General features: G+C 40.6%; 3 protein-coding genes and 1 non-coding gene across 11 annotated transcripts in view; 1 reads left to right on the top strand and 3 right to left on the bottom strand.

Moving 5' to 3' along the window:
* pcsk5b (proprotein convertase subtilisin/kexin type 5b) overlaps positions 1-1,754 on the bottom strand; it is a 64,685-nt gene extending 62,931 nt beyond the window's left edge. For all 5 annotated transcript variants that reach the window (XR_011080210.1, XM_068605145.1, XM_068605146.1 and 2 more), the window contains exon 1: positions 1,154-1,754. Coding sequence is in view for 4 of the 5 variants with exons in the window: in XM_068605145.1 (XP_068461246.1) it covers positions 1,154-1,333 (180 nt within the window). In the remaining variant the exon portion in view is untranslated. The remainder of the gene's footprint in view (positions 1-1,153) is intronic.
* The window catches only part of LOC137805142 (guanine nucleotide-binding protein G(q) subunit alpha), a 199,811-nt gene extending 181,397 nt beyond the window's left edge, over positions 1-18,414 (top strand). The window contains exon 8 of the transcript XR_011080205.1: positions 18,401-18,414. The gene's annotated coding sequence lies outside the window, so the exon portion shown is untranslated. The remainder of the gene's footprint in view (positions 1-18,400) is intronic.
* On the bottom strand, positions 6,974-22,600 carry LOC137805140 (ubiquitin-associated protein 2-like). Of its 4 annotated transcripts, none has more exons than XM_068604922.1 (30): positions 22,516-22,600; positions 20,904-21,029; positions 19,968-20,045; positions 19,712-19,822; positions 19,363-19,519; positions 19,030-19,107; positions 17,959-18,022; positions 17,671-17,753; positions 17,445-17,497; positions 17,140-17,204; positions 16,727-16,958; positions 16,367-16,622; positions 16,107-16,238; positions 15,398-15,534; positions 14,491-14,738; positions 14,065-14,305; positions 13,928-13,967; positions 13,566-13,674; positions 13,340-13,397; positions 12,887-13,100; positions 12,082-12,170; positions 11,413-11,463; positions 11,136-11,214; positions 10,678-10,866; positions 10,085-10,255; positions 9,390-9,494; positions 9,259-9,291; positions 8,846-8,919; positions 8,337-8,528; positions 6,974-7,808 (listed from the first exon to the last, which is right to left on the bottom strand). In XM_068604922.1, exons 2-30 carry the CDS (start codon positions 20,985-20,987, stop codon positions 7,713-7,715), a joined length of 3,519 nt encoding a protein of 1,172 aa, XP_068461023.1. In that variant the 5' UTR covers positions 20,988-21,029; positions 22,516-22,600; the 3' UTR covers positions 6,974-7,712. The 4 variants fall into 4 exon arrangements, with proteins under 4 accessions (XP_068461023.1, XP_068461024.1, XP_068461025.1 ...); XM_068604923.1 differs by having other exon boundaries at positions 17,683-17,753; XM_068604924.1 differs by lacking the exon at positions 9,259-9,291.
* LOC137779297 (small nucleolar RNA SNORD121A) lies at positions 17,835-17,917 on the bottom strand. Its single transcript, XR_011077045.1, has one exon. It is a non-coding gene; the product is annotated as a small nucleolar RNA SNORD121A (small nucleolar RNA).
* Positions 22,601-24,336: the final 1,736 nt, after the last annotated feature.

The raw sequence follows: 24,336 nt of genomic DNA, 5'->3' as shown, positions 1-24,336 counted from the left end.
CACGCTGTCTTCACGTCGAGCACTGGCAAGTGCAGGCTTGAACTACCCACGCATTTCGGTCACAATACTCTGAAGTATGTGTGGGGTCCATGTTTGTGTGGCCTATTTTTTTTTTGCCCACAAAGGACACAGGATGTCCCTTTAAACATTGTCAAAACACATTTTAAGTGACCAATTAAACCCCTCCTCCTGGATCTGGGCAGACTTCTGTTGATTGATAAAAATGACATCATGTAAAGAGAGATAGACCAATCTTCGTGTTTCCCGTCTCTGTATGTTTTTTGTTTTTTTTTACAGTGGTGGTTAGGACTTATTTTAGACTTTACTCAGTATTGGTCCGTACATTTGGCCACAAGTATCAGATGTAAAATAAAACAGCCCTTTACACTGTAGAAGTATGCAATAGTGATTTCAAAAATGTAAGCTTTAAATTTTGACCTTTAAAAAAATGCAAGTCTTTTTTCGTGAAATATGACATGCCTATTTCAACATTTTCTCTTATGGTATTGCCTCAACCTTACTCACAAAACCCAGAGGAAACACAGCTCCATCTGTCAATTTGTGAACACTGACAAAAAGTATGGGACCATGGACTCAATCACTTATCATGGAAGTTAATGCCAAGTCAAACATTGCTAAGTCAGGGGAGGTTTTGCATAACAACTGAACAGTATTAAAAAAGCCCACCATGAGAATCTGTTTGACTGGAGATCTTTCGAGACCACAAAGCCAACGGCACTAGCGGTCTCACTTGTGTGTCAAAAAGATCAAGCACATGTGGCTGTGAGGTTGGTAGTGAGCTCACTACCAACCTCACTAGCAGCAAAGTGAACATGATCCGCGGAAACACTGAGGAGGCACCTGTTGTGCCGTCCTGCTCTTGATCTTCTTGATAGGTTTTTCTGCAGCTTCTCGCTCCTTGTGTGACACACAGAGAGCGAAGGAAAGAAGGACTGAGTTAGAGAATCAGAGACGAGTCGTGATTCAGTTTTGGACTTCAGACCATTTACGTTTAACTTCGTATCTTCGTATCTTGTGCTGGTAAAGGAATAATAACCATGCCCTACTTTTGTAAAGAGTTGTCAAAAACAAGAAACGACAAAAAAAGGCACACAAAAAGAGGCAACCGTTGATGGAGCAATAGGCGACCTACCTGTCCCATGTTCCTATAGCCATATTTATCCGCTATCCGCTCGGCCACATCGGGTCCACCGGCTATCCTGACTGCCCAGTGGTTGGTGTAAATCCGAGCATTGCACGGCGGGGACGCAAAGCTGAGACAGAGCACCAGGACGCACAGCGAGCTTCTTCTCCAAGCGGCGTTGCGGACCATTTTCCCCCACTTTTAATCCGTCTCTTCTCCTCCACCTCCTCCTCCTCCTCCTCCTCCTCAGCCGACCTAAGAACTACCAAACTTCTCTTCTCGCCGAAGAAGACTCTCATAGAAGCACAACTATCCAGCCAAAAAACAGTTAAAGAGGGAGAAAGAGAGGGAGAGAGGGGGAAGGAACAGAGCCCGGGAGAGGAAAAAATATACCTTATCCTCAAACCTCTGCCTTCCACATGGGAGAGTTGAAGTTTGCGTTCGAGTGCCCTCTCTGTTTTTCCAGTGGAGGAGGAGTAAGTGTACGTGTATGTGCGCCGTGCGTCTTTGCGCGCGAGCTCGTGTGCGTGTGTGCGCGCGCGGAGCTCCTCAAAGCTGATTTCTCTTCTCCACGAACAACTCGGATGTTGGTCGTTCAGCGCATCGGGCTTTCATGTGGCGAAATGGCTACAGCGCCTCCCCACAAATAACTAGCTGACACTCTGGAGAGTAGAAACAACTGAAGCCGCGGGGTTTCCCTGCCGAGCTCCGCTGGGTCTTAAAGACACTCCTCTCAGATCCGCCGCTGACCGCCCGTCCACCAGACACAGACGGGGGTCAAACTCGGGGCCATGGAGCCACTTGGGGGCAGCTTCAAGGGCTTACTCCAGGAGGGGCCCTGGGTAAAATGAAGAACAATTTACTTAAAAACAAACTGTCTGGAAGTTAGCCTAGTGAGATGATATTAAAGAAGGATTCTTCATTTTGATTGTGACAACGCTCAATTGAACTTAGAAAAGAAGCGAGAATCTAAAACAGTTTGTACAGGTAACTTGTCCATGTGTATGTGGCTACTTCCATGGCAAAGAGACATTGCATTGAAACACAACTTACATCGAGTTACAATTATGGTTGAATCTGTAGATTCTGTAGCTTAATCATAACCCTGACCCTGTGTTTAATCCTGACCCTGCTCTTACCCTATTGAACATGGGTCTGAGGGTTAAAATAGATTATTTCTTTTTAAGTCTTACTGTAAATCAGAAATAATACTGCCAGAGCACTGTGTAAAAGAAGATAAACATGCTAAGGGTTATTCAACACTTGGTTTGACATCATGAAACACATATTCATTTTCAAGAACGTGTGTAGTTTGCTATAAAGACATCTCAATTTAGATGTTATTGAGAGCCTTCACATTCTGGGGTTTTGTTTGTAGACAATGGAGATGATACCAGTGAGTGTTTGTATCTTACAGAATCATATTTTTTACTGACAGCAGAGCTGCGTTCTTACCATCAACAATTATGCATGCTTTCAGAAAATGACTAAGTTGTTTCTGTGTTTGCGAGTGTGATTTCAATAGCTGGCACAAACTGCAGTACATGAATAACAGTGGTGTTTCGCTCCCTAAAATGTAATAAGTCCACAAGTTAACAAGTGGATACATTACATTTTGGATACTGCTCTCTCGTCCTACACCTAGAAATGTGCGGTTGAATGCAAGCCTTGTCAGTCTCCAAGGCAATATTGACATAGACATACCAATGTAAAGGTAAACCATGACCTCCACTGAGGCTGATTGGTGAGACACGTCCAGAGTCCCTGTACACCAGACAGCTAGAACGGATAGCCGGCTCCATTTTAAAAGATGACTTCCACCTTTTGACAGGGAGTTTCAGCTTCTCCCCTCCAGACGCAGGTATGTTGTATCACGGTGCAGAACAAAGCGCTATAAAACCAGCTTTGTTCCAGCAGCCATCACACAGGTGAACAAATTATAATTATAACAGCACTGATCTGGAGCTTTGAATACTTTTATCATGTTTGTCTGGTTGTCTGTGTTTGTGGTAATGTATGTCAAGATGGATGTCTTGTTTTTCTATGGTTTTTCTACTGTTTGTACTCCTGCAAACCACGTCTACCCTCGGGTACCAATAAAGTAACCAAACCAAACCAAACCAAAAACCACCTCAGTAATCATCCAACAGTAAACAACCACGGAAAAACAAACTATTATTTATTTTTTAAATAGTTATTTTAACACTGAATCCTCTTTCAATTGCATTCATTTATTGATAACATTGTTGTGACAGCCATGATTTATGGTTCAAAGTGTGTATAATTCTTGGACATGTGCTGAACTGAAGTGTGTTTAACACACTCATATAGTCACCAACCTCACAGATCACCTCACTGTTTGCCTTAGTTATACATCCACCACTGCCATGCAGGCCTTCTGCCCTTCATAGCGACTTTACCGATATTCCCCCTTAATCAGTGAAGCTCTAGATGTCATGCCCCTCATCGCAGCACAGGTCACAGCTGACTAAACGCTGTCATTATGGAATGTGCCTGGTATTATCTGCAGTTGAGTCTTTCATTCAAGGCCTTTGTTGATTGATGGGTTTTTGTTTTGCAGCAGTTTCCCGGGGATGTCTCTGTGCACAGCAAAAACTCTGTTCTGCATGGGACACAAGTGAAAATCAGCATAATTGCACTAATTGCAGCCAATTTCTCGCTGAATGGACCCCGCTGTCACATCTCACAACAAGCGGGGCGACAAGAACATCTCATGGTCCCCCAGATGGAGATGAAAGGGAGTAAAGATTAAAAAAAAAAAAAAAAAAAAAACAGTGATCGTTCTCCATTCAGACGATTTAAGGGGCTTGTAATTTAAAGAAAAAAGGAGAAGAGACAAAAAACAGCAGAAATTGATTTGAGAATCCAAATCAAGTACCCAGGTCACGAGGCCACCTTGAGAACCAGGGCCCCCTGTGTGTCAGCCTCACAGCTCCCCGGGTTTCTCCAGGGAGTGAACCGAGTGAACCCCAACAAAACGTCTTTGTCAACATCTGAGAGCGGATCGGTCAGAAGTGTCAACAAACTGTCTGAGGGGCATTCCTGTGTGCATTCCTGTGCCTCTTGAATGAAATAACAGGGTCCATCCTGTGTTTAGGCCAAACATAACTTTAAAAAAAAAAAACTGCTCACAACCCCCATGATACAACACAATAGAAGGCTCCAATAGACTGGAGCCAACTAGCTTTTTTCACTGAGGACACAGCTAATTTGTTCATTCAGTATCACGTTGTACAATTCTAGGAGAGAACCGCCCACGTGGTTTTCTCCTCCCATCAAGACAGGGGCGTGCATATGTGGGGCCCTCGTACATTTAAGAGGATCTTATGATTACCCATCCACCACTGATTCTCCACACTTCACTAGTCTGTCTTTGGATACATTAAAAAAAAAAGAATTTAACCCTACACTGCATCTTGACATTATTTCTTTCTTTCCTTCATACCTTTTTGTTGCTTTAGTTTTTTCCTAAGGCTCATCGCTGACCCCTTTATCTGTATCTCTCACTGGGTGGTGTCCCTGGGAGTAAAGGTTGACCTTTCAACTTCACTTTGACCTCTGACCTTGTAGCTGTAGGCTGCTGCACTTAGGCTACAATAGCACCTGCCACTCACCAACTTTCCATCCTCCCTGTTCGACATCTCACCCTCCAGTCACCACCCTTCCCTTCTTCTCTTCACCCTCTCCTTTGTCAGCCACATACCAGTGTTATACAGACTATCCTTGGGGTGCACATTCTGTGGGGAGATGGAAGAAAGGGGAGAATACGAGAGTGATAAAGCTAAGTTAAGGTTGTTCTCCTGCATCTGTAAATTTGAATCTCCATAGTACTCAAATAGTATGGCAGTGGTTTATCAATTAAAACACAAAGTTCAAAACAAGTTAATAAATGTGGGATTTAATTATCTCATGTTTAGACATTGGCAACACATGTTTGACTAGTTTTCATAAAAATCTTCTTGAATTTATGTGTTAATTGCCCAGTTCAATGTCATGCCGTAGAAAATATGAAGATGAATTTACTTTGTACCTGTGAGCTGCGTCTCACCTGGTCCTGTGTATGGTACAGACAAAGCCATGAACTTCATATGAAATAACTATACATTGCCATCTTGTGGTGACAAAGAAGATTACATGATGGAGATTGCAGTTGACAGTTTCATTAATATATCCATTTACACTTTTACCGGTGGAGAATAATTTGCCTTTATCTAGTCTTCTTTCTGAACATTATTTCCCAGACTGTACAATGATTAGCGATGGTATAACACTTAAAAAGTGCTAAATATGCTTGCAGCTAACGGTGCTAATAAGTTAACAGTGCAAAACAATGGCAACAGTGCTGAAAGTTCGCAGTGAAAGGAAGCCCTGAAGCAGGTTGAAATAATCCACAAGATGCGCTGGTGTCACAAAAACAATCCACATGTTTGGTTTAAGTGAGCTAAGAGAGGCACGCGCAGAATATATACTCAAATGTATTTATTTTCATTGCATGTAAAGTTCACAAATAAGAGTCTAAAAAGTAAATAGGAAAGGGATCATCATTCACATGTTCTTTTTTCTCACTTTCAATAAATTGTATGGTATTGAATGGTGACATTTGATATGAATAAAACATAACTACTAAACAAATATCCTGGTGAAACAATCTTCAATAAAAGGATGAAACATCAATTCTCACATGAGCATGGTCAGACTATAAAGCTACATTTCTACATATAAATCATATTGGCACAATGAATTATCAGACCTGGAACTGTCTGGATGAGGTGCAGACAAATCCACATCTATTTACCTTTATTCTGCATGAATACACTTGTCCCATCATAGTGAATGTGATTGTGTTGAATTAATGTAGGAATACAACAATCACATTATGCAGCCGTTGTCTTTTGATATTAAAACTAAAAGTTTTTGCTGTGCTGAGTCATGTGTAAAGAGAAAAAAAATAGCGAGTTATATAAAAAAAATGATTGTTCCTTTCACTGACTGTCAGTTTTATTGATTTATAGCATCATAGAATATGCATTTCATGGGAAAAGAAGGTGATGGAGCCACTTGTCTCACACTCAAGCTGGGTCACCATATGGCCAACTGGCTTAAAAGACTACAACAGAGAACACAGTTTTGGCAATTATATTACAGAAAAAGCCCAATTCAGTTTCAGGGAACTATCTTTTTTGGAAAATGTTACACAACTTTGCAGCAGCCCCTTCACATAAGAGGAAATATAAACAATTGTATTATTAAATTGAGCGGTACAACCCCTACACTACCAGCACGGTCAAAATATAGATCTAAATGAAGACAACATAGAGCAAATGGAGTAGGGTAATCAATACAAATTAATCTCAATATACACCCAATTATTGTATTTATTTCATCATCGCATTAATAAATATAAGAGCCTATTCTCTGCCACCTGTCAACCTTACATTGTGCTGTTAATTACTAATGCATTAATCATAGATGGTAGAGATTGGAATGTTTTGCAGAGACACAAATATTTGTTTTAGATTTGTTTTAGGTGCAATGTACATTTTTGCTTTGAAATTATAACATCATTTGTTTTGTCATATTCAATTGTGCTTGGAGATTTTCATGATTTATATTTTTACGTTTATATTTCAGGAATAATTGATCATTTCTTGGATGACACTTAAACTAGTTTTGCAGAGTCTACCCATGATGGTGACTATCTGCACCAAGTGTCTAATGAGAAGGATAATCAAACCAGAAAATGTAGATTAAAAGAACATGTAAAAAAAAAAAACTAACACGCACACAAATAAAAAAACCTCAGTCAAGTCAAATTTCCAACTGCTCAGAACTTTTATTTCGAGGGAAATCAGGGTTAAAATAAAATTAAAATATAAAATTAAAATGGGCAAATCTGTCTTAAAGGTAAGGGGTTGACTGACATAAGGAGAGTCGACAGCCCTGCAGGAAGAGGAAGGAAGAGTCAAGGGGAAAAACCGGAAGCTCCAAAATTAGGTTTGGGGGAGATGAGCCTGGTCATTCAAGAAGTTATGTATATAAAAAATGAGGGAAAAAAAAGACATAACAGATGCAATTAGTTATTATAAACCCCACCCCCATATGAAATGTCCTCATTCACAATCAGTGCTGTAGCTCTCTTCTTTTCTGGTTTCTTAGAGGTTTAAGATAATTTCTATACTTCACTCGCTCTCACTATTATCGTCTCATTCTGTTTTAATGTAACATCTTTTCCTGCAGTTTTGAAAAATTAAACAAAAAGTCCTTCAAAAATAAAATGCAGCAACCACATTTCATGTTCTACTATTACATATACAGTATATATATATATATATATATATAGATATATATAAATACATACATAAATATCTTACATGTACAACCAATTTTGAAAAGGGAGGGAAGAGAGAACCCAAAAGACTTGAGGATGAGGACTAGTGGAGGTGGGGGAGCATGGTTGCTCATTTTGAGGGTAGTGTGTCTTTCTTTTTTGTTTCAGCTTTAACCGCGCACACACAGCCTTTTGAGAGTGAGAATTGGGAATCATTCCTCAGTTGGCCCAGTAGGGAGAGCTGCCATAGTTGGACTTGCTGCCTTGGGTCTTCTGCTGCATGCTGCTGGACTGATTGCGCTGACCAGGACCACCCTAGCAGAGAAAAAGAAAAGTCATGAAAGTCACTAATGTTTGAAACAATGCATCAAACAGGTTTATTTAAATATTGGATGTATTGGTCCATTACAGCTGAATGAACGTTATCAGGGACCTTTTGAGGGGCTCAACTTCACCAGCTAACCCCGCAGGGACCTACAGATCCAGGTTTGGTCACTGATGTGGTCTAAGCCCCTTGAGGAAGTATTGAGGGCCCAAAATCCATTAAGGGAAAGCTTGCATTGTTGACACTGTTGAAAAGCAGCACTGGTGGCTGCTAAGAAAAGTATTTTAAGCACCTGACTTTTTGGTTCTTGGTGCAAAATGTCCATGGGACCATTTGAAATGGCCTACTGCGTTTCTGCACAGGAGCCTTATTTGTTTGCCCACCTACATCAGCTGATGATGTCAAAGCTATTCAGAAAACATAGGTTTAAAAGAAAATAAACAAAGCGACAGTTTACATTTTAATGATGCAAACTCATGTGGGCAAAATGAGATGTCTGCAAAGACTATTCAGTTTACCTGTCCGTCCTGTGCAAGGTGATGGTGCAGCAGCTGAGAGTGGGGCTGTTGATGTGTTGGCAGGATGTGCAGGTATGGATTAGGGGCATAGCCAGGAGCACCCCCAGGGTTCAGGGGCCCTGTTCCCCCTAGTGCTGACGGCAGGCTGAAGGGAGGTGGTGTCCCCGTGTGGAAGCCCTGCTTATCAAATGACTGGGGATAACGAAGAGAAGACAGAAACTTAAAAGTGTGAATACAGGCCAACTTGATTGCGTACATGCATGTAAAACTGGTTTAGAAATAAACAAAAAGGACAATTTAGTTTAACTTTCAATAAATATATTTTACCAATGCAAACATGTTTCTGTATTTAAATCTAATAGACAATTTAAGTTAATGGACTACTCAAGGTGATGTGCAGACATTTTCCAGTTCTGATAAATATTTGCCAAAAAGGTCACTTGTGTTATAATAAGACTTATTATCTCACAAGCATAGGCATTGAGCCAACAGGACATCAAGTCACTTACTTGAGTTTTGCTGTAGATTGAGCCTCCCATGTCAGGTACTCCTCCACTGGTACCTGACCCCGACAGTCCTGGTGCTGAGACGAGAATGAAAAGAAGGGAATAGGAAAGGGGTAAAGGAAGAAAAAAAGATTGGAATGTAAGAGGAAAGGGAAGAACGCAAAAAAAGGAAAGAAGAAAACAACAGAAGGAAAAGCAAAGGAGTTAAGGGAGAAGAAGCACATCTGTGTCACTTCACGATGGTTGAATATCAAGCACTGAATGTTCAATTCCACAGTTAGTAGGAGGGGGGCCAGCCAGTAGGAGGAAGCATTAAGTGAGGTGCATATTTCTCACTTTGTCACCCTATTCATTTATTTGATGTGCACATCAAGGTGCAGTCACACATGTGCAAATACACACGTGCAAATACACACCTTTCTCCAGAACACTCTTGACTGTAGAATCATCTGCAATTGTGAGTACATCTGTTTTTCCCCACAGGGAAATGCCCACTGACTTTGACTACGTGTTGTTAAGAGTGTGCGCACATGTGTTGTGTGTGTACCTTTCCCTGGGCCGCTGCCCGCTGACTTGGCCTGTGACTGGACAGAGCCTCCGTACCCTCCCTTACTGTACTCCCCACCGTGGGCTTGAGACAGGTCATCAAAGGCTGAAGGAGGAGGAGTACAGAAATAGAGAGGAGGCACAGCGAGCAAAGGGGAAAGAGGTGAGGTCGGAAGGAAAAGACAGGAAACGAATAACGTAAAGAGAAGAATAGGACGAGGAAAGAGATGGGAAGAGAAAAGAGGGGGGCAGGGGAGAGAGAGGCAGTAAGGTAACCTGACTAAAACGGCAGCTGTGTCTATATTGAGCCGTGTCCAACTTCAGCAGGGGGTTTGAGCTATGCATGCAGCACAAGCAAAAAAAACACAGGCCTGATTCCACACGCACATGCAGCATTGAATGTACATGAAACTAGTTATGGGGATATCAGTGGGTGATCTGGCCAAAATGTTGATATTGAACAAGTCACCTTCTCAGCTACTTTTCGAAGCAAGTTGCTGTGACAGTTTGTGGTACCGTGAAAGTTTGGCAGCATTTATAATTTAAAGATAAACCGGTGTTGTCATAGTTCATATCAATTCAAAAGCTGAATTAAAGCTTTTAAATATTATCTTCACATGGAAATGTGTTATCATTTGTCTGAAAACAACTCCAGTCAGAGAATCAACAAAGAGTCTTGTTTTGCCTTGGACTTACCTGTGCCATATGCATGCTGTCCATAACTGGGCTGATGCTGTTGGTGATACTGGTTGGAAGGGTTGGCCAGTCCCATTGCAGTTTGCTTAGCCGAAGCAGGAGGCACAAAGACGGTGGGGCCGTACTGGAAAGCTGAGGGAACACCCGGCACACCGGCGTAGTATGGCAGACCTGCAAAATGTGATGTTTTTATTTAAAAAAAATCCAGTGCAATGGAAGCCAATAGCTGGGAACTGTATTTAAGCAACACTGACAACAGGCTCTTGATCAGAGCAGGCTAAGTTATAATACAATCCACACGAATGTACTGGGTCTTGATAAAATTTAAGTAAAATCACGTTTACTTAATTATAAAATACTGACACCAAGGTTGCTCTTTTAGAAAGGTGTACATTTAAGGATGTTTTAGCTCAAGCACTCTTTAAATATTTCAACAGATTCCTTAGAAAAATATAAACAAGAAGCTAAAAAGAACACAAGAGAAGATGGTAGCTTGAAATTTGCATTCAGAGTAAATGCTAAATTCATGGATGAGTTCCCTGGAAATATCGGACAACATCCCCATCATTAAATGTAATTTCCCTTTTCCTTACCAGCGTATCCGTAGCCTGGCGGCAGGGGGGGATTGAGGAAGGCCTGGTTCTGCGTTTGCTGGCCCTGGCCCTGCCCCTGTGTTCCTGCCTGTGGGGCCTGCTGGGACTGGGACTGCACCCCGGCTGTAGACATGCTGGTTGGGGGAGCTGGAGATGACGAATCATTCCTGCCAAACTTTGTTGCTTCACCTGAACAGAAAATGACAGCCCAGAAGAAAAAAAAAACTGAATTTGAAAAAAAAAATACTTCTAAAAAAACAGTTGCGCAGGATTTTCATTTTGATCTAATCCCCGATGCTGAATATAATATGCTGGAGCTCAAAATTGACAACCATGAATTAAATGAAAAGTGGTATAAACAGGTAAATGTGTAGTTTCATGAAACAAAGTAATTGTGTTAATTGCTTAGTGTGGGCATAAGGCAGTAGACATATCAATCAACTAAACATTTCACTTACCAGAATATGGATTATTAACCAGGCTTTCTCTTCCAGGCATAGTAGGTGTAGTGCCAGGGAATGTCATACCATAATAATCCTGTATAGAAAGCAGAAACCTTTTTTTGTTGCCCTTTTTTTCACTTGCTACTTTTGAAATTTTTGTGATATTGCCAGAGAAGATACATGTGGTTACTTTACTAAAAAGGTAGCAGAAATGTAACATATAGGAAAACATAAGAAAGCCCAAAACTGATTTAAAACTCTAGAATCACAGTAATATGCAGCAAGGACTTACTATAGGAAGGCGAGACTGCAGCATTTGCAATTCCTCGTAACCATAGATATGCTATTGAAATAAGGGAAGAAAAAAAAATGGTGATGATAAAGTACCAATTTGAAGTCCCCATTGCCTGAAAACTCAACTTTAGTTTTATGCTTCACCTATTTTAAGCTTCAAATCTGCTTCAGTCAGTGTCTCAGTGCGTTTCATAGATGTCATGTTTGATCAGAACCTACTATAAACACAGTCATCATCAACACTGAGAATCTATAGAATAAGAAGTGACCACACTGCCATAATAGTTCAATATATCCACTAATGGTAAATACAGGGCTCTTTTTTGACAAAGGAAATCTTAAAAATTGGCAATGCCCATTTAGAATTTTCTGACTGATAGTTAAACCCTGTTAACCGACAAGATTAGTGCCGTGCACATAGGGGTGCACACAGGTCTAACAAGCTTAAGCTGTACACACTATTTGTTGATGAATGCATGCCACAACTCCTCAAGACCCCAGGAAAATGCTTAACATATTTTTTAATAATATATACACACACAAAACAGATGACTGTAGAGACATATACACACACACATATACATATATATACACACACACACACACACACACACACACACACACACACACACACACACACACATATATATTTTAAAACAATAGTTACCTGGTAAGGGAGCAAGCCACTAGGGCCCATAATGTACTGGTTGGCCAGGAGAGGTGGCACTCCTTGGGCCAAGTTGGGAGGGGCTTTACCTGGTAAAAAGAATCAAATATATTTTACATGACATAATATATGGGCATTGATAAAGTTACTTGGTAATTACATTTGTGCATAACTGTTAAATTTGCATAAATGTGTATGGTCTTAGTTGTGTCCAAATAAAATGATTACAAGAGAAATTGATCTTGGCTATGCCCCGCTCCTCGCTGCAACTCTGTCAAACTGTTCCAGCTATCACTGAGCCCAAGATTAAGGAATAATGCCGTCCCTGTAAAGCTAGGGAGGCCTTTATTCAGGGTTACAATCATTAAAAACCCAAAGCAGAATGCGTATATTCAGTATACCTTCAGTAGCTTGCATAGCATGGAAGTGCAAACGCTAGTTAATGCTGTGCTAACATACTCTAGTACATTTAGCGCCACAGGTTTTAATTAACATAACGTTTCACCTGCTTACGTCTCCTTCCAAACTCTGTGGCTAACGAGTAGCACCATCACACAACGTGTAAACACAACGACTTTGAAAACCACTGACCCAATCTAAAAATGAAGGCTGGTCTAATGCTGAGTCTGTGGAGCAGAGTCGTATAGATCAGACCTTGGTCCGAGCTGGCTTATGCTACGAGTGCTCAGTTGAATTAGAGAGGTTAGATTTAGCGGAGGGTAAAGTGTATTTTAAGATTATAAAATCTATTACTTCAAAGAATGTGTTGTGGTGATGCGATTCCTGTGTCAACCCAGGACCCTACCAGAAGTGGTGAGCAGGGGTGCCGTGCGGCTGCCTGCAGCTGAGAGTGTGACATTTGTGCCATTAGGAGTTAGTCCAGGTGCTCCACATGGGTGCAGACCATTGGTGATTGCACTGCTAACCGCCAGGGGAGCTGAAGGACTTGAATCGACAGCTTGGCTGGGCGACGATGAAAAGGCATGGAGGTTGCCACTATTGTGCTCCACATTACTCATCTGGTGTTAACAGGAAAAGAACAGAAAGGGTGTGTGAGGAGAAAAGCAGCAACTATTTGTAGGCTTGTTTTTATATTTTCAAAGCATCAAAGATTAGTACAAAATAAAGTCCTGCAGTCAAAACAACCCAACTGCACAATAATAAGTCAATAGTTTTTTCAGCAAGTAAGTTATATAATTTAGCCACAACTCCAGAGTGATGTTATATTAAACTTGTGTCTGTATGTAAACACACTTACCGTGAGGGAGGAGCTTGTGGCAAGAGCAGATCCCGTTGAGTGAGTACTGGTCACATGACTAGAGAGAGTAAAATGATTTAAGTCTGATAAAATGATAAGTTATTTTTCAAGGAAACATGAGCAAGAGCATGTCCACATAACATGTTTAGGATATGGTCTTGTAACCATCATTATCACTAGACGAAAGCAATATAAAAAGCCACATTATGTCTAAAGCATCACTTACCTGCTGAGCGAGTGAATGGATGTTGAGTGGGATGGTGTGACTGCAGGGGAGGGGATGTGGTGGCCAGTGTCACTCGTCATAACGGGAGACTCCGTTTTGACTGTTCGAGCTGTTTTAAAACAACAGAAATTAATTTGATCTAAATCATTTTGTTAACGTTAACCGTTAGAGGAATAAAAGAATGAAATACTATAAATAAAACAAAGTTGATCAAGACTGATGGCTTGAGTGAGTCTGGCTCATTCTCAGACCAGCTTTCACTGAAAGGACTCTTTCCACTTTATATCTGGTGCATTTAGAGATCAGTATTTATCATAATAGACTTGATTGGCAACCCCACTCCATATACTGAGTGTACTTACTGTCCGGTGTGCTCTGTGTCTTCATGCCACTGTAGCCATTCTATGAGGGGAGGAAATGATCAAAGTCTTAGAGTTCAGCCTTTTGTCAGGTATTAAGCAGAAATTGATGTGTACACAGATAACAGGTTTATCCTCACTGTGAGACCAGCAGCTGAGGAGACATCTTTGGTCTGAGAGTAGCCCATATGGGGTGGCAGGGACCTTGGGCCACTGCTCTCCACACGGCTGGCCGCGGAAGGAGCTGTTGAAGATGGTGCAGCCGCACTGGGAAGACCCATGGAGGGAGAGGGTGTGGCACTGGGTAAGCCCAAGGATGGTGAGGGGAAGTTGGGATCTGATACAGCTAATGGTAAGGTGGGTAAGCTGCTCATGTGGTCGCTGTTCACGGGACAGAGACAAAAGAAGATGGGGAAAATGAACATTTAGAGAATGTTTCAGAAGGAGATATAATATTACTTGTTTTAAAAACAAACCAGCAGTTTTTAGCTGCTAATTCCTTATAAAACAAATTTATGCCTCACACCCCAACTCAAAACAACTCCCCCATGCGCTCTCACACACACCTAACAGATCCTGGCTTGGAAAACAGGTTGCTCTGTGGCTGCTGTGTAGCAACAACAGTGGGAACAGGCATGGGTACAGGAGCCGCTGGAGATGGACCCTGAGTCTGGGCTTGTTCCCTGACCTGCTCCGTCTGTGCCATCTCTACCGCTCCACTACCAGCCTCAGACCCAAAGTCAAGTGCCCCAAACTGAACATTCAGGCCAAATATATCTGCAGAGCCCGGCATCTCCACTGCTGACGATGGGATCTGAGAAGACAAAGAAAGAATTAAGGAGAATTTAGCCGATATACATTCATCAATTGTATGATTTTTAATTAAATTAAAATTTGTTTTATGCCATTTAAATTACTGATATCAAGTTGTTTAAGTGTGTAACTGTATTTTCAGTCAAATTAATGTTGACTATCACAGACTACTGCTGGTGTCTAATCCAAACATGTATGAGATGGATATAATGAAAAAGGACTCTATGCTACTCCTGTGTTTATTAACTAGATATTATCGCTGATTGTGAGAGGTGAAGTCATGTGTGGAGTTTAAAACATGGGAAATTGTTTTAGTCAGTCTTTCCCTGCCACACATAGGGCCCTAAGAAATCAGTTTTAAATCATCAAAACATAGCAGCAGTTTATTTTCTATTGATTCAGCTTAGTGGCAGACAAAACCAATTTTTAGAAATGGCATCATTATTTGGGAAGATTCCAGGATAAGCCTTGATTTAAAAATGACCAAATTCTGCGATTCCATTCGTGTTTTACACGTCACTGAAATAATTGGGTTGACGCATAGCCAGTCAGCTAGTTTTTGTGAAGTATGCAAGAACAGATACAATTTTGTTATTTTTGCATGGAGGTTATCATACTTGTTTTGTCTGATAAAAGGGTTCAGATGTCAAGAGAGCTTACCTTTGAGGAAGGAGGTACTCTGCGTCTCTGAGTCTTTAGCTGCCGCTGAGGTGGTTCTGTGACAGAATGATCCATACATGTAAACTTCCCTCCTGGAGAAGCTCCATCTCTTAAATATGGGACGGAGGACTCGTGACCTGTAAGAGATTGACTATGTCATTGGAAGGCTCATAAATTGTCAGAGCAAAACATGACGACAATGGAAATATTGTCTTCGAATTATTTGCTTCTTTGATACCAGTGCTGTAACTATCTTTGCCTTCACTTTTAGCGACATATTTTTCTTCTTTTTCAACCATGTGTGTTGCAGTCCACAAACAAGGCAGAAGGAAAATTTTAAGTGCTTGCGCTCATTTCAACAATTGTGGTTATTGAACCGCTTAGGGGTCATGAAGAACAATCTAATGCTGCTGCCATTCTAATCCATCCAGGCATCTATAGACAATAATTAGTGTAGTTAATGTATAAACAATTGCAGTTTTCTGAGCCGATTCTGATATGTTAAAAGTCTGACTTGGCAATTCAAATTTTTGGGCCACTTCAGATTTTTGTACTGAGAACCATAATTAATAATAAGGCTTCAGTAACTTTTCTCAACACTATCCTGAAGAGCAATGGAAAAGTCAATCCCAAACTGTTCAGTTTCCTCAGCTAATTGATATGTACATCTCCACTTTTTTGGCAGTGTGACACCGTCCTGCAGCCCTACCTGGTGGTGTGGGGACCTGTGGAGCATGAGACAGGCCCAGAGAATCTGTGGAGGGAAGGATGGAGGACTGTTGTTGTCTCTGAGCCAGCTGGCTGAGCACTGCTGATGGCTCTGGTTGACGCTTCATTTCCACTGGAGAGATTTGAGATAAATCTGTATTCATATACTTATGGGTACACTGAGAACTGTCATCAAGAACAATTAGTTAAGGTTTAGTCATGTCATGGAGTTCTTATTTACTTTTAGAAATGAAAACTTACTGTGTTGGGCAGTAACAGGGCCAGTCTCCACTCTTCGAGCCTTGACTTCTAAAGAGGGAGCGCACGCTGGAACAGGGTTTTGTATTGGAGGTGGCCCTGCATCTTTGGAAACACTAATGTTGCCGGCGTTTGCCAACATTTGACTGGCTCTCGGACCAAGCCGAGGGCCGTTGAGTTGCTCTGATGTCCTGATGTCGGAGGCAGATGTTGGCTTAGGCGCGTTCAGGGACCCAAAACCAGAACCCAGGACTGAGGACTGGGAGAAGCAAAACAAGAACTGAATACACCAGTAGAAAGAACATAAACATTGTTATGCGTTTGCTGTGGCTTGCACAAGTGTGTGAAAGTGTGTGCATGTACCAGTGCAGCATGTGCATAGGTGGTACTAGCAGAGGCGGCATGGGCGTAGCTGTTGGCTGTGGCGTGTGCGTAGCTGTGTGTTGCAGTGCGTCCATTGTGGTGGGAATTGGTAAACACCAGGCTTTGGCCTAAATGCTCGGCTGAGGGGCCATCAACTATTGCTCCCAAGTCAGAGTCCATAGGACCCCCTGCAACCACTCCAGTCTTCGGCAGTAGACCAGCCCGGTCTGAACTGAGGTGGAGCAGAAGATGAGAGCAGGAATAATGGGGAGTGGTGGAATAAAAGATGGGTTTGAGCAGGAGGGATAATAAGAAGAAGATAACCACACAGATCAAATCAAATGTTAATTTCCAAAATAAAGCTTGTTTTCAATTTTGTTAAATTTGAACAGACTTCGGGCAGCATGGCTTACTTGGGTCCAGGTGTGATGTGGTTTGTTGGAGGGGAGGAGGCAGTGAATACTTTGGTCTCGGACAACTGTGAAAAAGGAAACGAAGTAAAAACACAAGCCTCCATCAGATTTTTAGCGCTGTACTGTAGATCAACAACCATTAAGAACCCCATTGATATGAACACTCACTCTTAACCGATCATATTTAGTCAACTTCTTTAAAAGTTATGCAGGCCAGTACAAAATGAAAGCAAGTTACCAAACTTTGTGTAAACCATCAATCTGAAGCAACGTAAATCCCTTCCACATAATTAAAAAGTCCTTACGTCCTCATTCCAGTCCTCTGCAGCCCAGTCTTCCACATTGCCTTCCCATGTTCCTAAAAATACAGAGCGGCCAAGTTAGTGTTGCCTTGTTCACTGCTACATAAGTTTTCAGGGACTATTAACCATACCATGCACTGAAACTAAATATAGAACCCTATATGGTAAATCATAAACACCCTCGCAATTAAGGTATTCATCAAAACGTAATATCTGTTATTTTCCTTACCAGTTCCCTCACCAGTTTCATTGCCGTCCCATGCATCCTGACGAGCTCTGGAATTAGCCGAGTAGTCAGCAGGATTGAAGATACTGAAAATATTAAAGAGTGAAAAGAAGAGGGGAACATAAGGACAACTAAAGACAATAGCATCTGGTCTATTGTTACTATGGAATCAGGAAATTCAGAAACTAAATTTATCCACACATTTGTTTTTTAGATATGTGCTTGTAATCACCATCACCATCTCCTGATCCTACTTTAGGCTTAAGATTTACACTCAACACACATTCTTACCCCATTCCCTGGTTAGAGAACCTGGTGCCAGCAGCTGCCCTTCCTCTACCACGAACCTCTGCCCCTGAGGACACAAGCAAAACAACCAGATGGCTTCAACTCTTCACTATGCATTTTATGTTTACTGAAAAATGGAATTTGTTTGTCATTTAACTTGCAAAGCATTAGACATTATCATGGTTGACGTTTGTTTGAAAACATATCTTTGTACATGTTTAAGTTTATTTTGTATTAATTTTATACCCATGTATATTCTTAAAAATGTGGCATTGCTTTAGGATTGCGTTCAATAAGTAAACCAATACAATATAGTAGTTAAGCACATCAGAATGATATAAAATTGGAAAATCATTAGCCATTGAGGTAACAGTTAGACAAGCTGTCTTAATAAGCCAAAAGTTCAACTTTTAGCGAAATAATTAAGTAAAGATTTTAACTTCAGGCATTAAACAGCCATACATTAAGACAAGAAACTACACAAATACATATATTTCTCCAGTGTTCAAGCATAACCAGCCATCAGACAAATTTCTTTCTGAACCAGGCCTTGATTGATCTCACCATTCTTCGAGCACTTGTAGTTACAAAAAACAGCCTACAAATCCAGTCAACTCTGCCTTCTCACCCTCTCCAATCGACGATATCCCTCGCCTCACTAAACATACACGCAAGCAGCTGCAGGGACTCAGCGCATTCCACACATGTTGAGTGGTGCAATACTCTAAATGTCGGTAGATACAAATAGATATGTTGCCAGACACATCAGCATGCTGAACCACATCCAAGACAATTCCCTATCCAAATATCGCAGTAAACAAAAAACAGATAATAAAATTTGCTTAAATTCATAGATACATGCAAATGGAGCTCAAGACCACAGTGCCGAAGGAAAACATCGAAGCATTTTAATTTTTTTTTAGAAATAGGACATGTGCATTGGAAAACTCTGAGTTATAAATACCCATTTTTCATTCATCTTTGTATCGTCCAACTTTGTATATTTGTGTATTTTTGCTAACTAAATGGCAAAGTATTCAATAAACTAGAGGTTTAATTTGTTACATTTCTCACCTCTGCCCCGCCCTCTGCGTCCACGGTCTCCTCCTCTTTCACCGGGAGCCACCTCAAACCCATTCTCCTCTAACCGTCCTGGAATCAAACAAGAAACAGAGGTATGAACTCATTAATATTGAACTGTGAGAAAGAGCTCTGAGCCTATTTAAATAAACGTACTGGGATTTCAAAGTTAAACAAATGAGAAAAGCTGAATGATAAATGCATATTATTCTAAAAATAAGCTTGTCAAAGATGCTTCAAATACAGAAAACACAATTGCAAAAGACTGACAAGGTACATACATTTAGACAATCCATACAGGACAAACCTCTTTCTTCCATTTCTTACCTCCGCGCCCTCGGCTGATGCCTCTGCTCCTCCTGTTAGACACCCCACGTCCGCGACTTGCCTCCCTCTCTCCTTTTTTCTCCCTGCTTTCCTTTATCTCTGAGGCTCCTCCTTCTTTCCCAAAGCCACGCTTCTTACCCACAGTTTCCCAGGAGGTCTGACAGGTAAACATAAAAATGAGGTTGACTAAATAAATAAATAGATTATAGGTATATTGTCATAAAAACATTGCATGGTTCATGGTGTGTTTTAGTTCCTGTATAAACCCAGAAGAAATGACAAAAGATATGAACACAAGCATAAAATGTATATATGAATATGGTTTGTGCATGTGCACATAGACTCTTACTATATCAGCGGTGCTCTCCAGGAGAAAATTGATGGCTCTGTTTACATCTTCACTGCAGTCATGGAGGGCTACCATGCACTCATCTTGAGTTTTCCCAGTTACCTCAATCAGCTGCATGTGCAAAACAAAAACACAGCATTGAGTTACATCACCATTTGATTCAATTGAGGGTCTCAATGTCCAAGAATTAGAGGGAGAAATGCTGGTGAATAAGAAAAAGTATTTGTCTAAAAGTGTGTACATGAACAAACATTACCTTTTTGACCTTGTCTTCAAAGTCAGCATCATTTTTGTCGTAGAACATTTGGGCTAAAAGAATCTGTTCAGCTGTGGCCTGGTAAACAAATAGCCCAGTTAGAAATAATACAACAATATAATATTCAAACAATAAATCAGCCACACTGGCTACGAGGCAGATTTTGCCTGCAAACATGGTCACTATAAATATTTTGTATTCAAGATCCTATGATGTTATACATCTGCGTAATTAAAATCTAACACTTCTTTATGACAATAACCAAGCAAATTTCCTTTCACTGTAGTTTACGTTTTAATTGATACATATTAGAATTTGAAAACTATGTGTGATCAGTTAACATGTCTGCTATCAATTCCTGGTATACAAAACACTAGTAGTGCAGCTGTGGTCATGTTCGTTAAAGATCCTTAAAAAATGTATCCAGCATCGTTTGCTTGTTCATCCATTCTCTGTCAATTTGTTATATGCTGATTATCACCAAAAACCCATTGGTGCTTCAGCTTTGAAGTGACACCAATATAAGCGTGTCTGCCATTTTCTACATTCAGACATGGCCTATCTTAAGTCTACTTAGACAGTTAAATCAACTCTTGCATAGAGCTAAAGAGACGACGCTGCACATATTGCGTTTCCTAATATGTTAAGAATTGGTTGCAAACCATTACCCCATTACCCTGCATTTTACGCATTTCAATGAAAGATGTTATAATCAGGGCAACGGTATTCAATGTAAGATGCATCTACCCATCTTTTAAGTGTGAAACTACATTTTACATTCATTAAAAAAACAGTTGTTTTTTTTTCAATTATCAGCATAACATTCCAAGTTAAGTGATTAAAGCTAAAAAAAATAATAATAAAAAAGACGACTATATTTAAATTGAGCAGAACATTTAGGCCTAACTGCAACGCTGTACAATGATCACAACCAACCTGTGGCTGTGTTGTTTGTGTGGTCGTGGACAGCGCTCCATCCCGAGTCCCCCGGGCTTGATTGCTGACCACTGAAGTCATCATTTACAGTATATACAAAACAATGTATGTACAAAATAGAAAAATCTGGGGGAGAGGAGACAGAGGCAAATAGAAATTACATATACACATAAGATGGATTGATTGACTCACAATTCCTAATAAATATAATACTGAATACATGTTTAAATCCAGTACAATGAACTGAATGTGTGAAGCAGACTCAGTGTTGTCAAGTATACCATGTAAGACTATAAACCCATCTGTCGCCCCCCACCAGCCCAGTTAAATTTAGCCAGCCAAGAAGGGACTGTCCGGGTGTCAACTTACAACCCTCCCTCAGTCTCCTATACAAAACACAGCGAGTTTATACAACCATATGCGATGGGTATCATTAATTAAACACTTTATCCATAGATTTAAAAAAAAAAAAATCAGGTTAGCGACAAATATTCGTAATTTGAGCAAAAGTAATAAGTAACCTAACAAAGGAAGCGGGGCTTTGTGCCAGACACAACTGTCTGTAGAAATCGAAAGCACAATTGTGTCTGTTGACCCCCACAATTATCGAGGGATAGATAATATTACTTATAGTTATAGCTAACGTTAATAATGCTACCAACTGACCACTTATCAGCATGGGAACAAAGCAAATTAGATCCACCGGCTGTGATCAAATTGTCTTATAATCGTATGTTGGCTGACAGAAAACGCACGGGTAAGGTCAGCTGTATGACGTAACGTTAGCAACTCATCCGTATTTTCCAATAGAGTTAATCTCTAGTTAGCTAACAGTCATTATGACTGACCCGTAACCTTATTTAGATGAACGTTTCGAGAATCTCGGCTGAAACCTGAGCTGATGACGTTCACATCAGCGCCAGCCCGTCGACTGACGTTAGCTCGCGCTAGCTGTAGCTTGGCTACCACTCGTCTTTGTTCCGACTCACACCTTCAGAACTTCACGTTGTAATGGAAAGATATCAGCAGCGTGGCCGTACAATTAGTCAACATGTAGCTGAGCGAGTCATATCGCTCTTCGGATAGACCCTACGACACGGGAGCAAAAAAACAAACAGATTGCGACGACGTACCCTTTGTGTTCACCAAGAGACAAGCTAAGTCGGACGAAAATTTAGGTAAAGTTCGCAGCAGGCGAACATACAATGAAACTGGCGAACTGCGCGTGTTCAATTAACGTGAACATTTACAACGGCCAGTCTCTAAAGCTGTGTGCTCAGAATGCAATACTGTATGTGGGGGAGAAAAGTTGTCGACAAACGCGTGGCCCGTTTGTGTTAAGCTACAACCAATATCACCAGCAGGCCGACTGCCCGGCATGTGAACGGCCCGTCCGCATACAATGAATGCAGCACGACAGTAACTTACGGATACAGCGCTGGTTACTTAGCAAGCTACTTAGCTAGCCACCGAAGAGGACGAAAGGTTTCCCTGAATCGACCAATCGGTTTCCCTTAAATTAATGTAAAAGTTACACTACAATATAATTGTGTCGTTCAAGTGGCTTTTGAACTGAAAACGTTAGCACAACACATCGTAATATTTCTTTTACCTGCTAACACGCTTCGCTCAGCCAGCCGCAGCAGATGCTGTCACGTGACCCACCGCGCCGTTGTTTAACGTTCTGAAGCCAACACTGCCAACCAAAACCCACCGAGCTGGTCAGGTGGTTAAGGACCGTAACCTTACGTGCGCGTTCCCGTCTGGCAGCGCGCTTCGCTTTATTCTTTCCATTCTAAAAACGGGTGAAAACTTCCCTCACAAATCATGTGGTGATTTTTTTTTTTCATATGTAGCAAATCCCCGACACATCTACACGTATGATCATGTGAGATCAGATATAGCTTTCATGTGATAGTTATGATTTAATGTATCTTTTGTCGAAGAAGGAGTTTCTCTAGAAACGTCGTTTTTCTTTTCTTGATAAATATCAGGTCGAGTCGGTTTCTTCGATGATGGTGTAATACTAGATGCGACCCATTGAATTCGCTTTGTTTTTATGAACTGGCATCTCATATTCAAATTGTATTCACCCGTTCAGTCTTAGCTCTGCTCTTTTGTGGAATAGATATTTTCATATTAAAGGCAATTTGAATAGGCAAATAGATTAGGTAAAACAACATTTCTACAATGCCCCACTCAAATAATCAACAAATCACCACTTCCCAATATACATATTTCACAACATAGACATATTCCAGCAAATTTTATTCAATCATATACCCGTAGAACTTTGTTCCAAAGAAAGATCAAAGCTAATAAATTATTAGCGGTTTGATACAAAGAGAAAATCCCAAGATTGGGCCAAAACTGGGGTTGGCAAAGAATAAACCTGTTGGATTAGGTAAAATAAAAAGATAAAGTAGTCTACATAAATAGCAACAATTAAAACAACTTAATTGCTTTAAAAACACTGGTAAAAGTTTCCAAAGTTATGTAATACATCTCAATTTTAAGATGAACTTAACAACCCCACACCAATGCATAAGAAAGACACACACAAACACACACACCCACACACACACACACACACACACACACACACACACACACGCACACACACACACACACACACACACACACACACACACACACACACATCTACAAATGGACATATGCCCATATCTAGCTGATTCTAATACATATTCATTATTATTGTCTCCATGGAAAACATCTCTTGACAAGTTTCCCCACAAGAGTCTTTGAGTAACAGATATCTTAATGTGACATACATCAATACATATGTGTCCAGCAGTAAACTCTTTAGCTTTAGTCAATTGTACATTTATAAAAAAAAAAAGAAAAACTAATATTGACGTATATTGTATACAGTGTTGTCATTGAAAAATATGTTGTGCACCTAAACATCACAAATATTCCTGCATATTGCTTATCAACTTAATTCATTAAATGAAATGGATCCTGATTATCTTCTTCCCTGTTTAATGGCCGGTTACTCGACTTAAGGTATGGCTGCAGCTGAGCTATCATGCTCTGGACACAACGTGCCTTTCTTTCCATGATATTCACCAGTTTGTGCGCATACTCCCCAAATGCCTATTGAGAGACAGCAAGACAGAGAATGGGAAAAAATAAATATATTTTAAAATGTGGTTTACAAAAAGGAAGGAGCTAACAAATATCGCTTTGATTCATTCTGACCATATCAGGTTGCTGGCACAGAAGGGTCCCCTCTTTACAACATAAATCTTCCATCTCTTGTAGCTGATCCAAATGAGCCTGGACAACACACCACCTAAAGTTGGATTGGATAATAAAAACATATTTTTTATTAAAGTTAATAACCTCTATCACAGCTTTTCTAGGTCTGTCACCAAAGAGGATGCTGCATGCTTATCATGTAATCAAATTT

Source organism: Clinocottus analis, unplaced genomic scaffold (genome assembly GCF_023055335.1).
Source record: "Clinocottus analis isolate CAN_PGR_092001 unplaced genomic scaffold, fCliAna1.0.p SCAF_7, whole genome shotgun sequence".
Lineage (NCBI taxonomy): Eukaryota > Metazoa > Chordata > Actinopteri > Perciformes > Cottidae > Clinocottus > Clinocottus analis.
The sequence above is the reverse complement of the archived record's forward strand: the minus strand, read 5'-3'. Positions and strand labels throughout refer to the sequence as shown.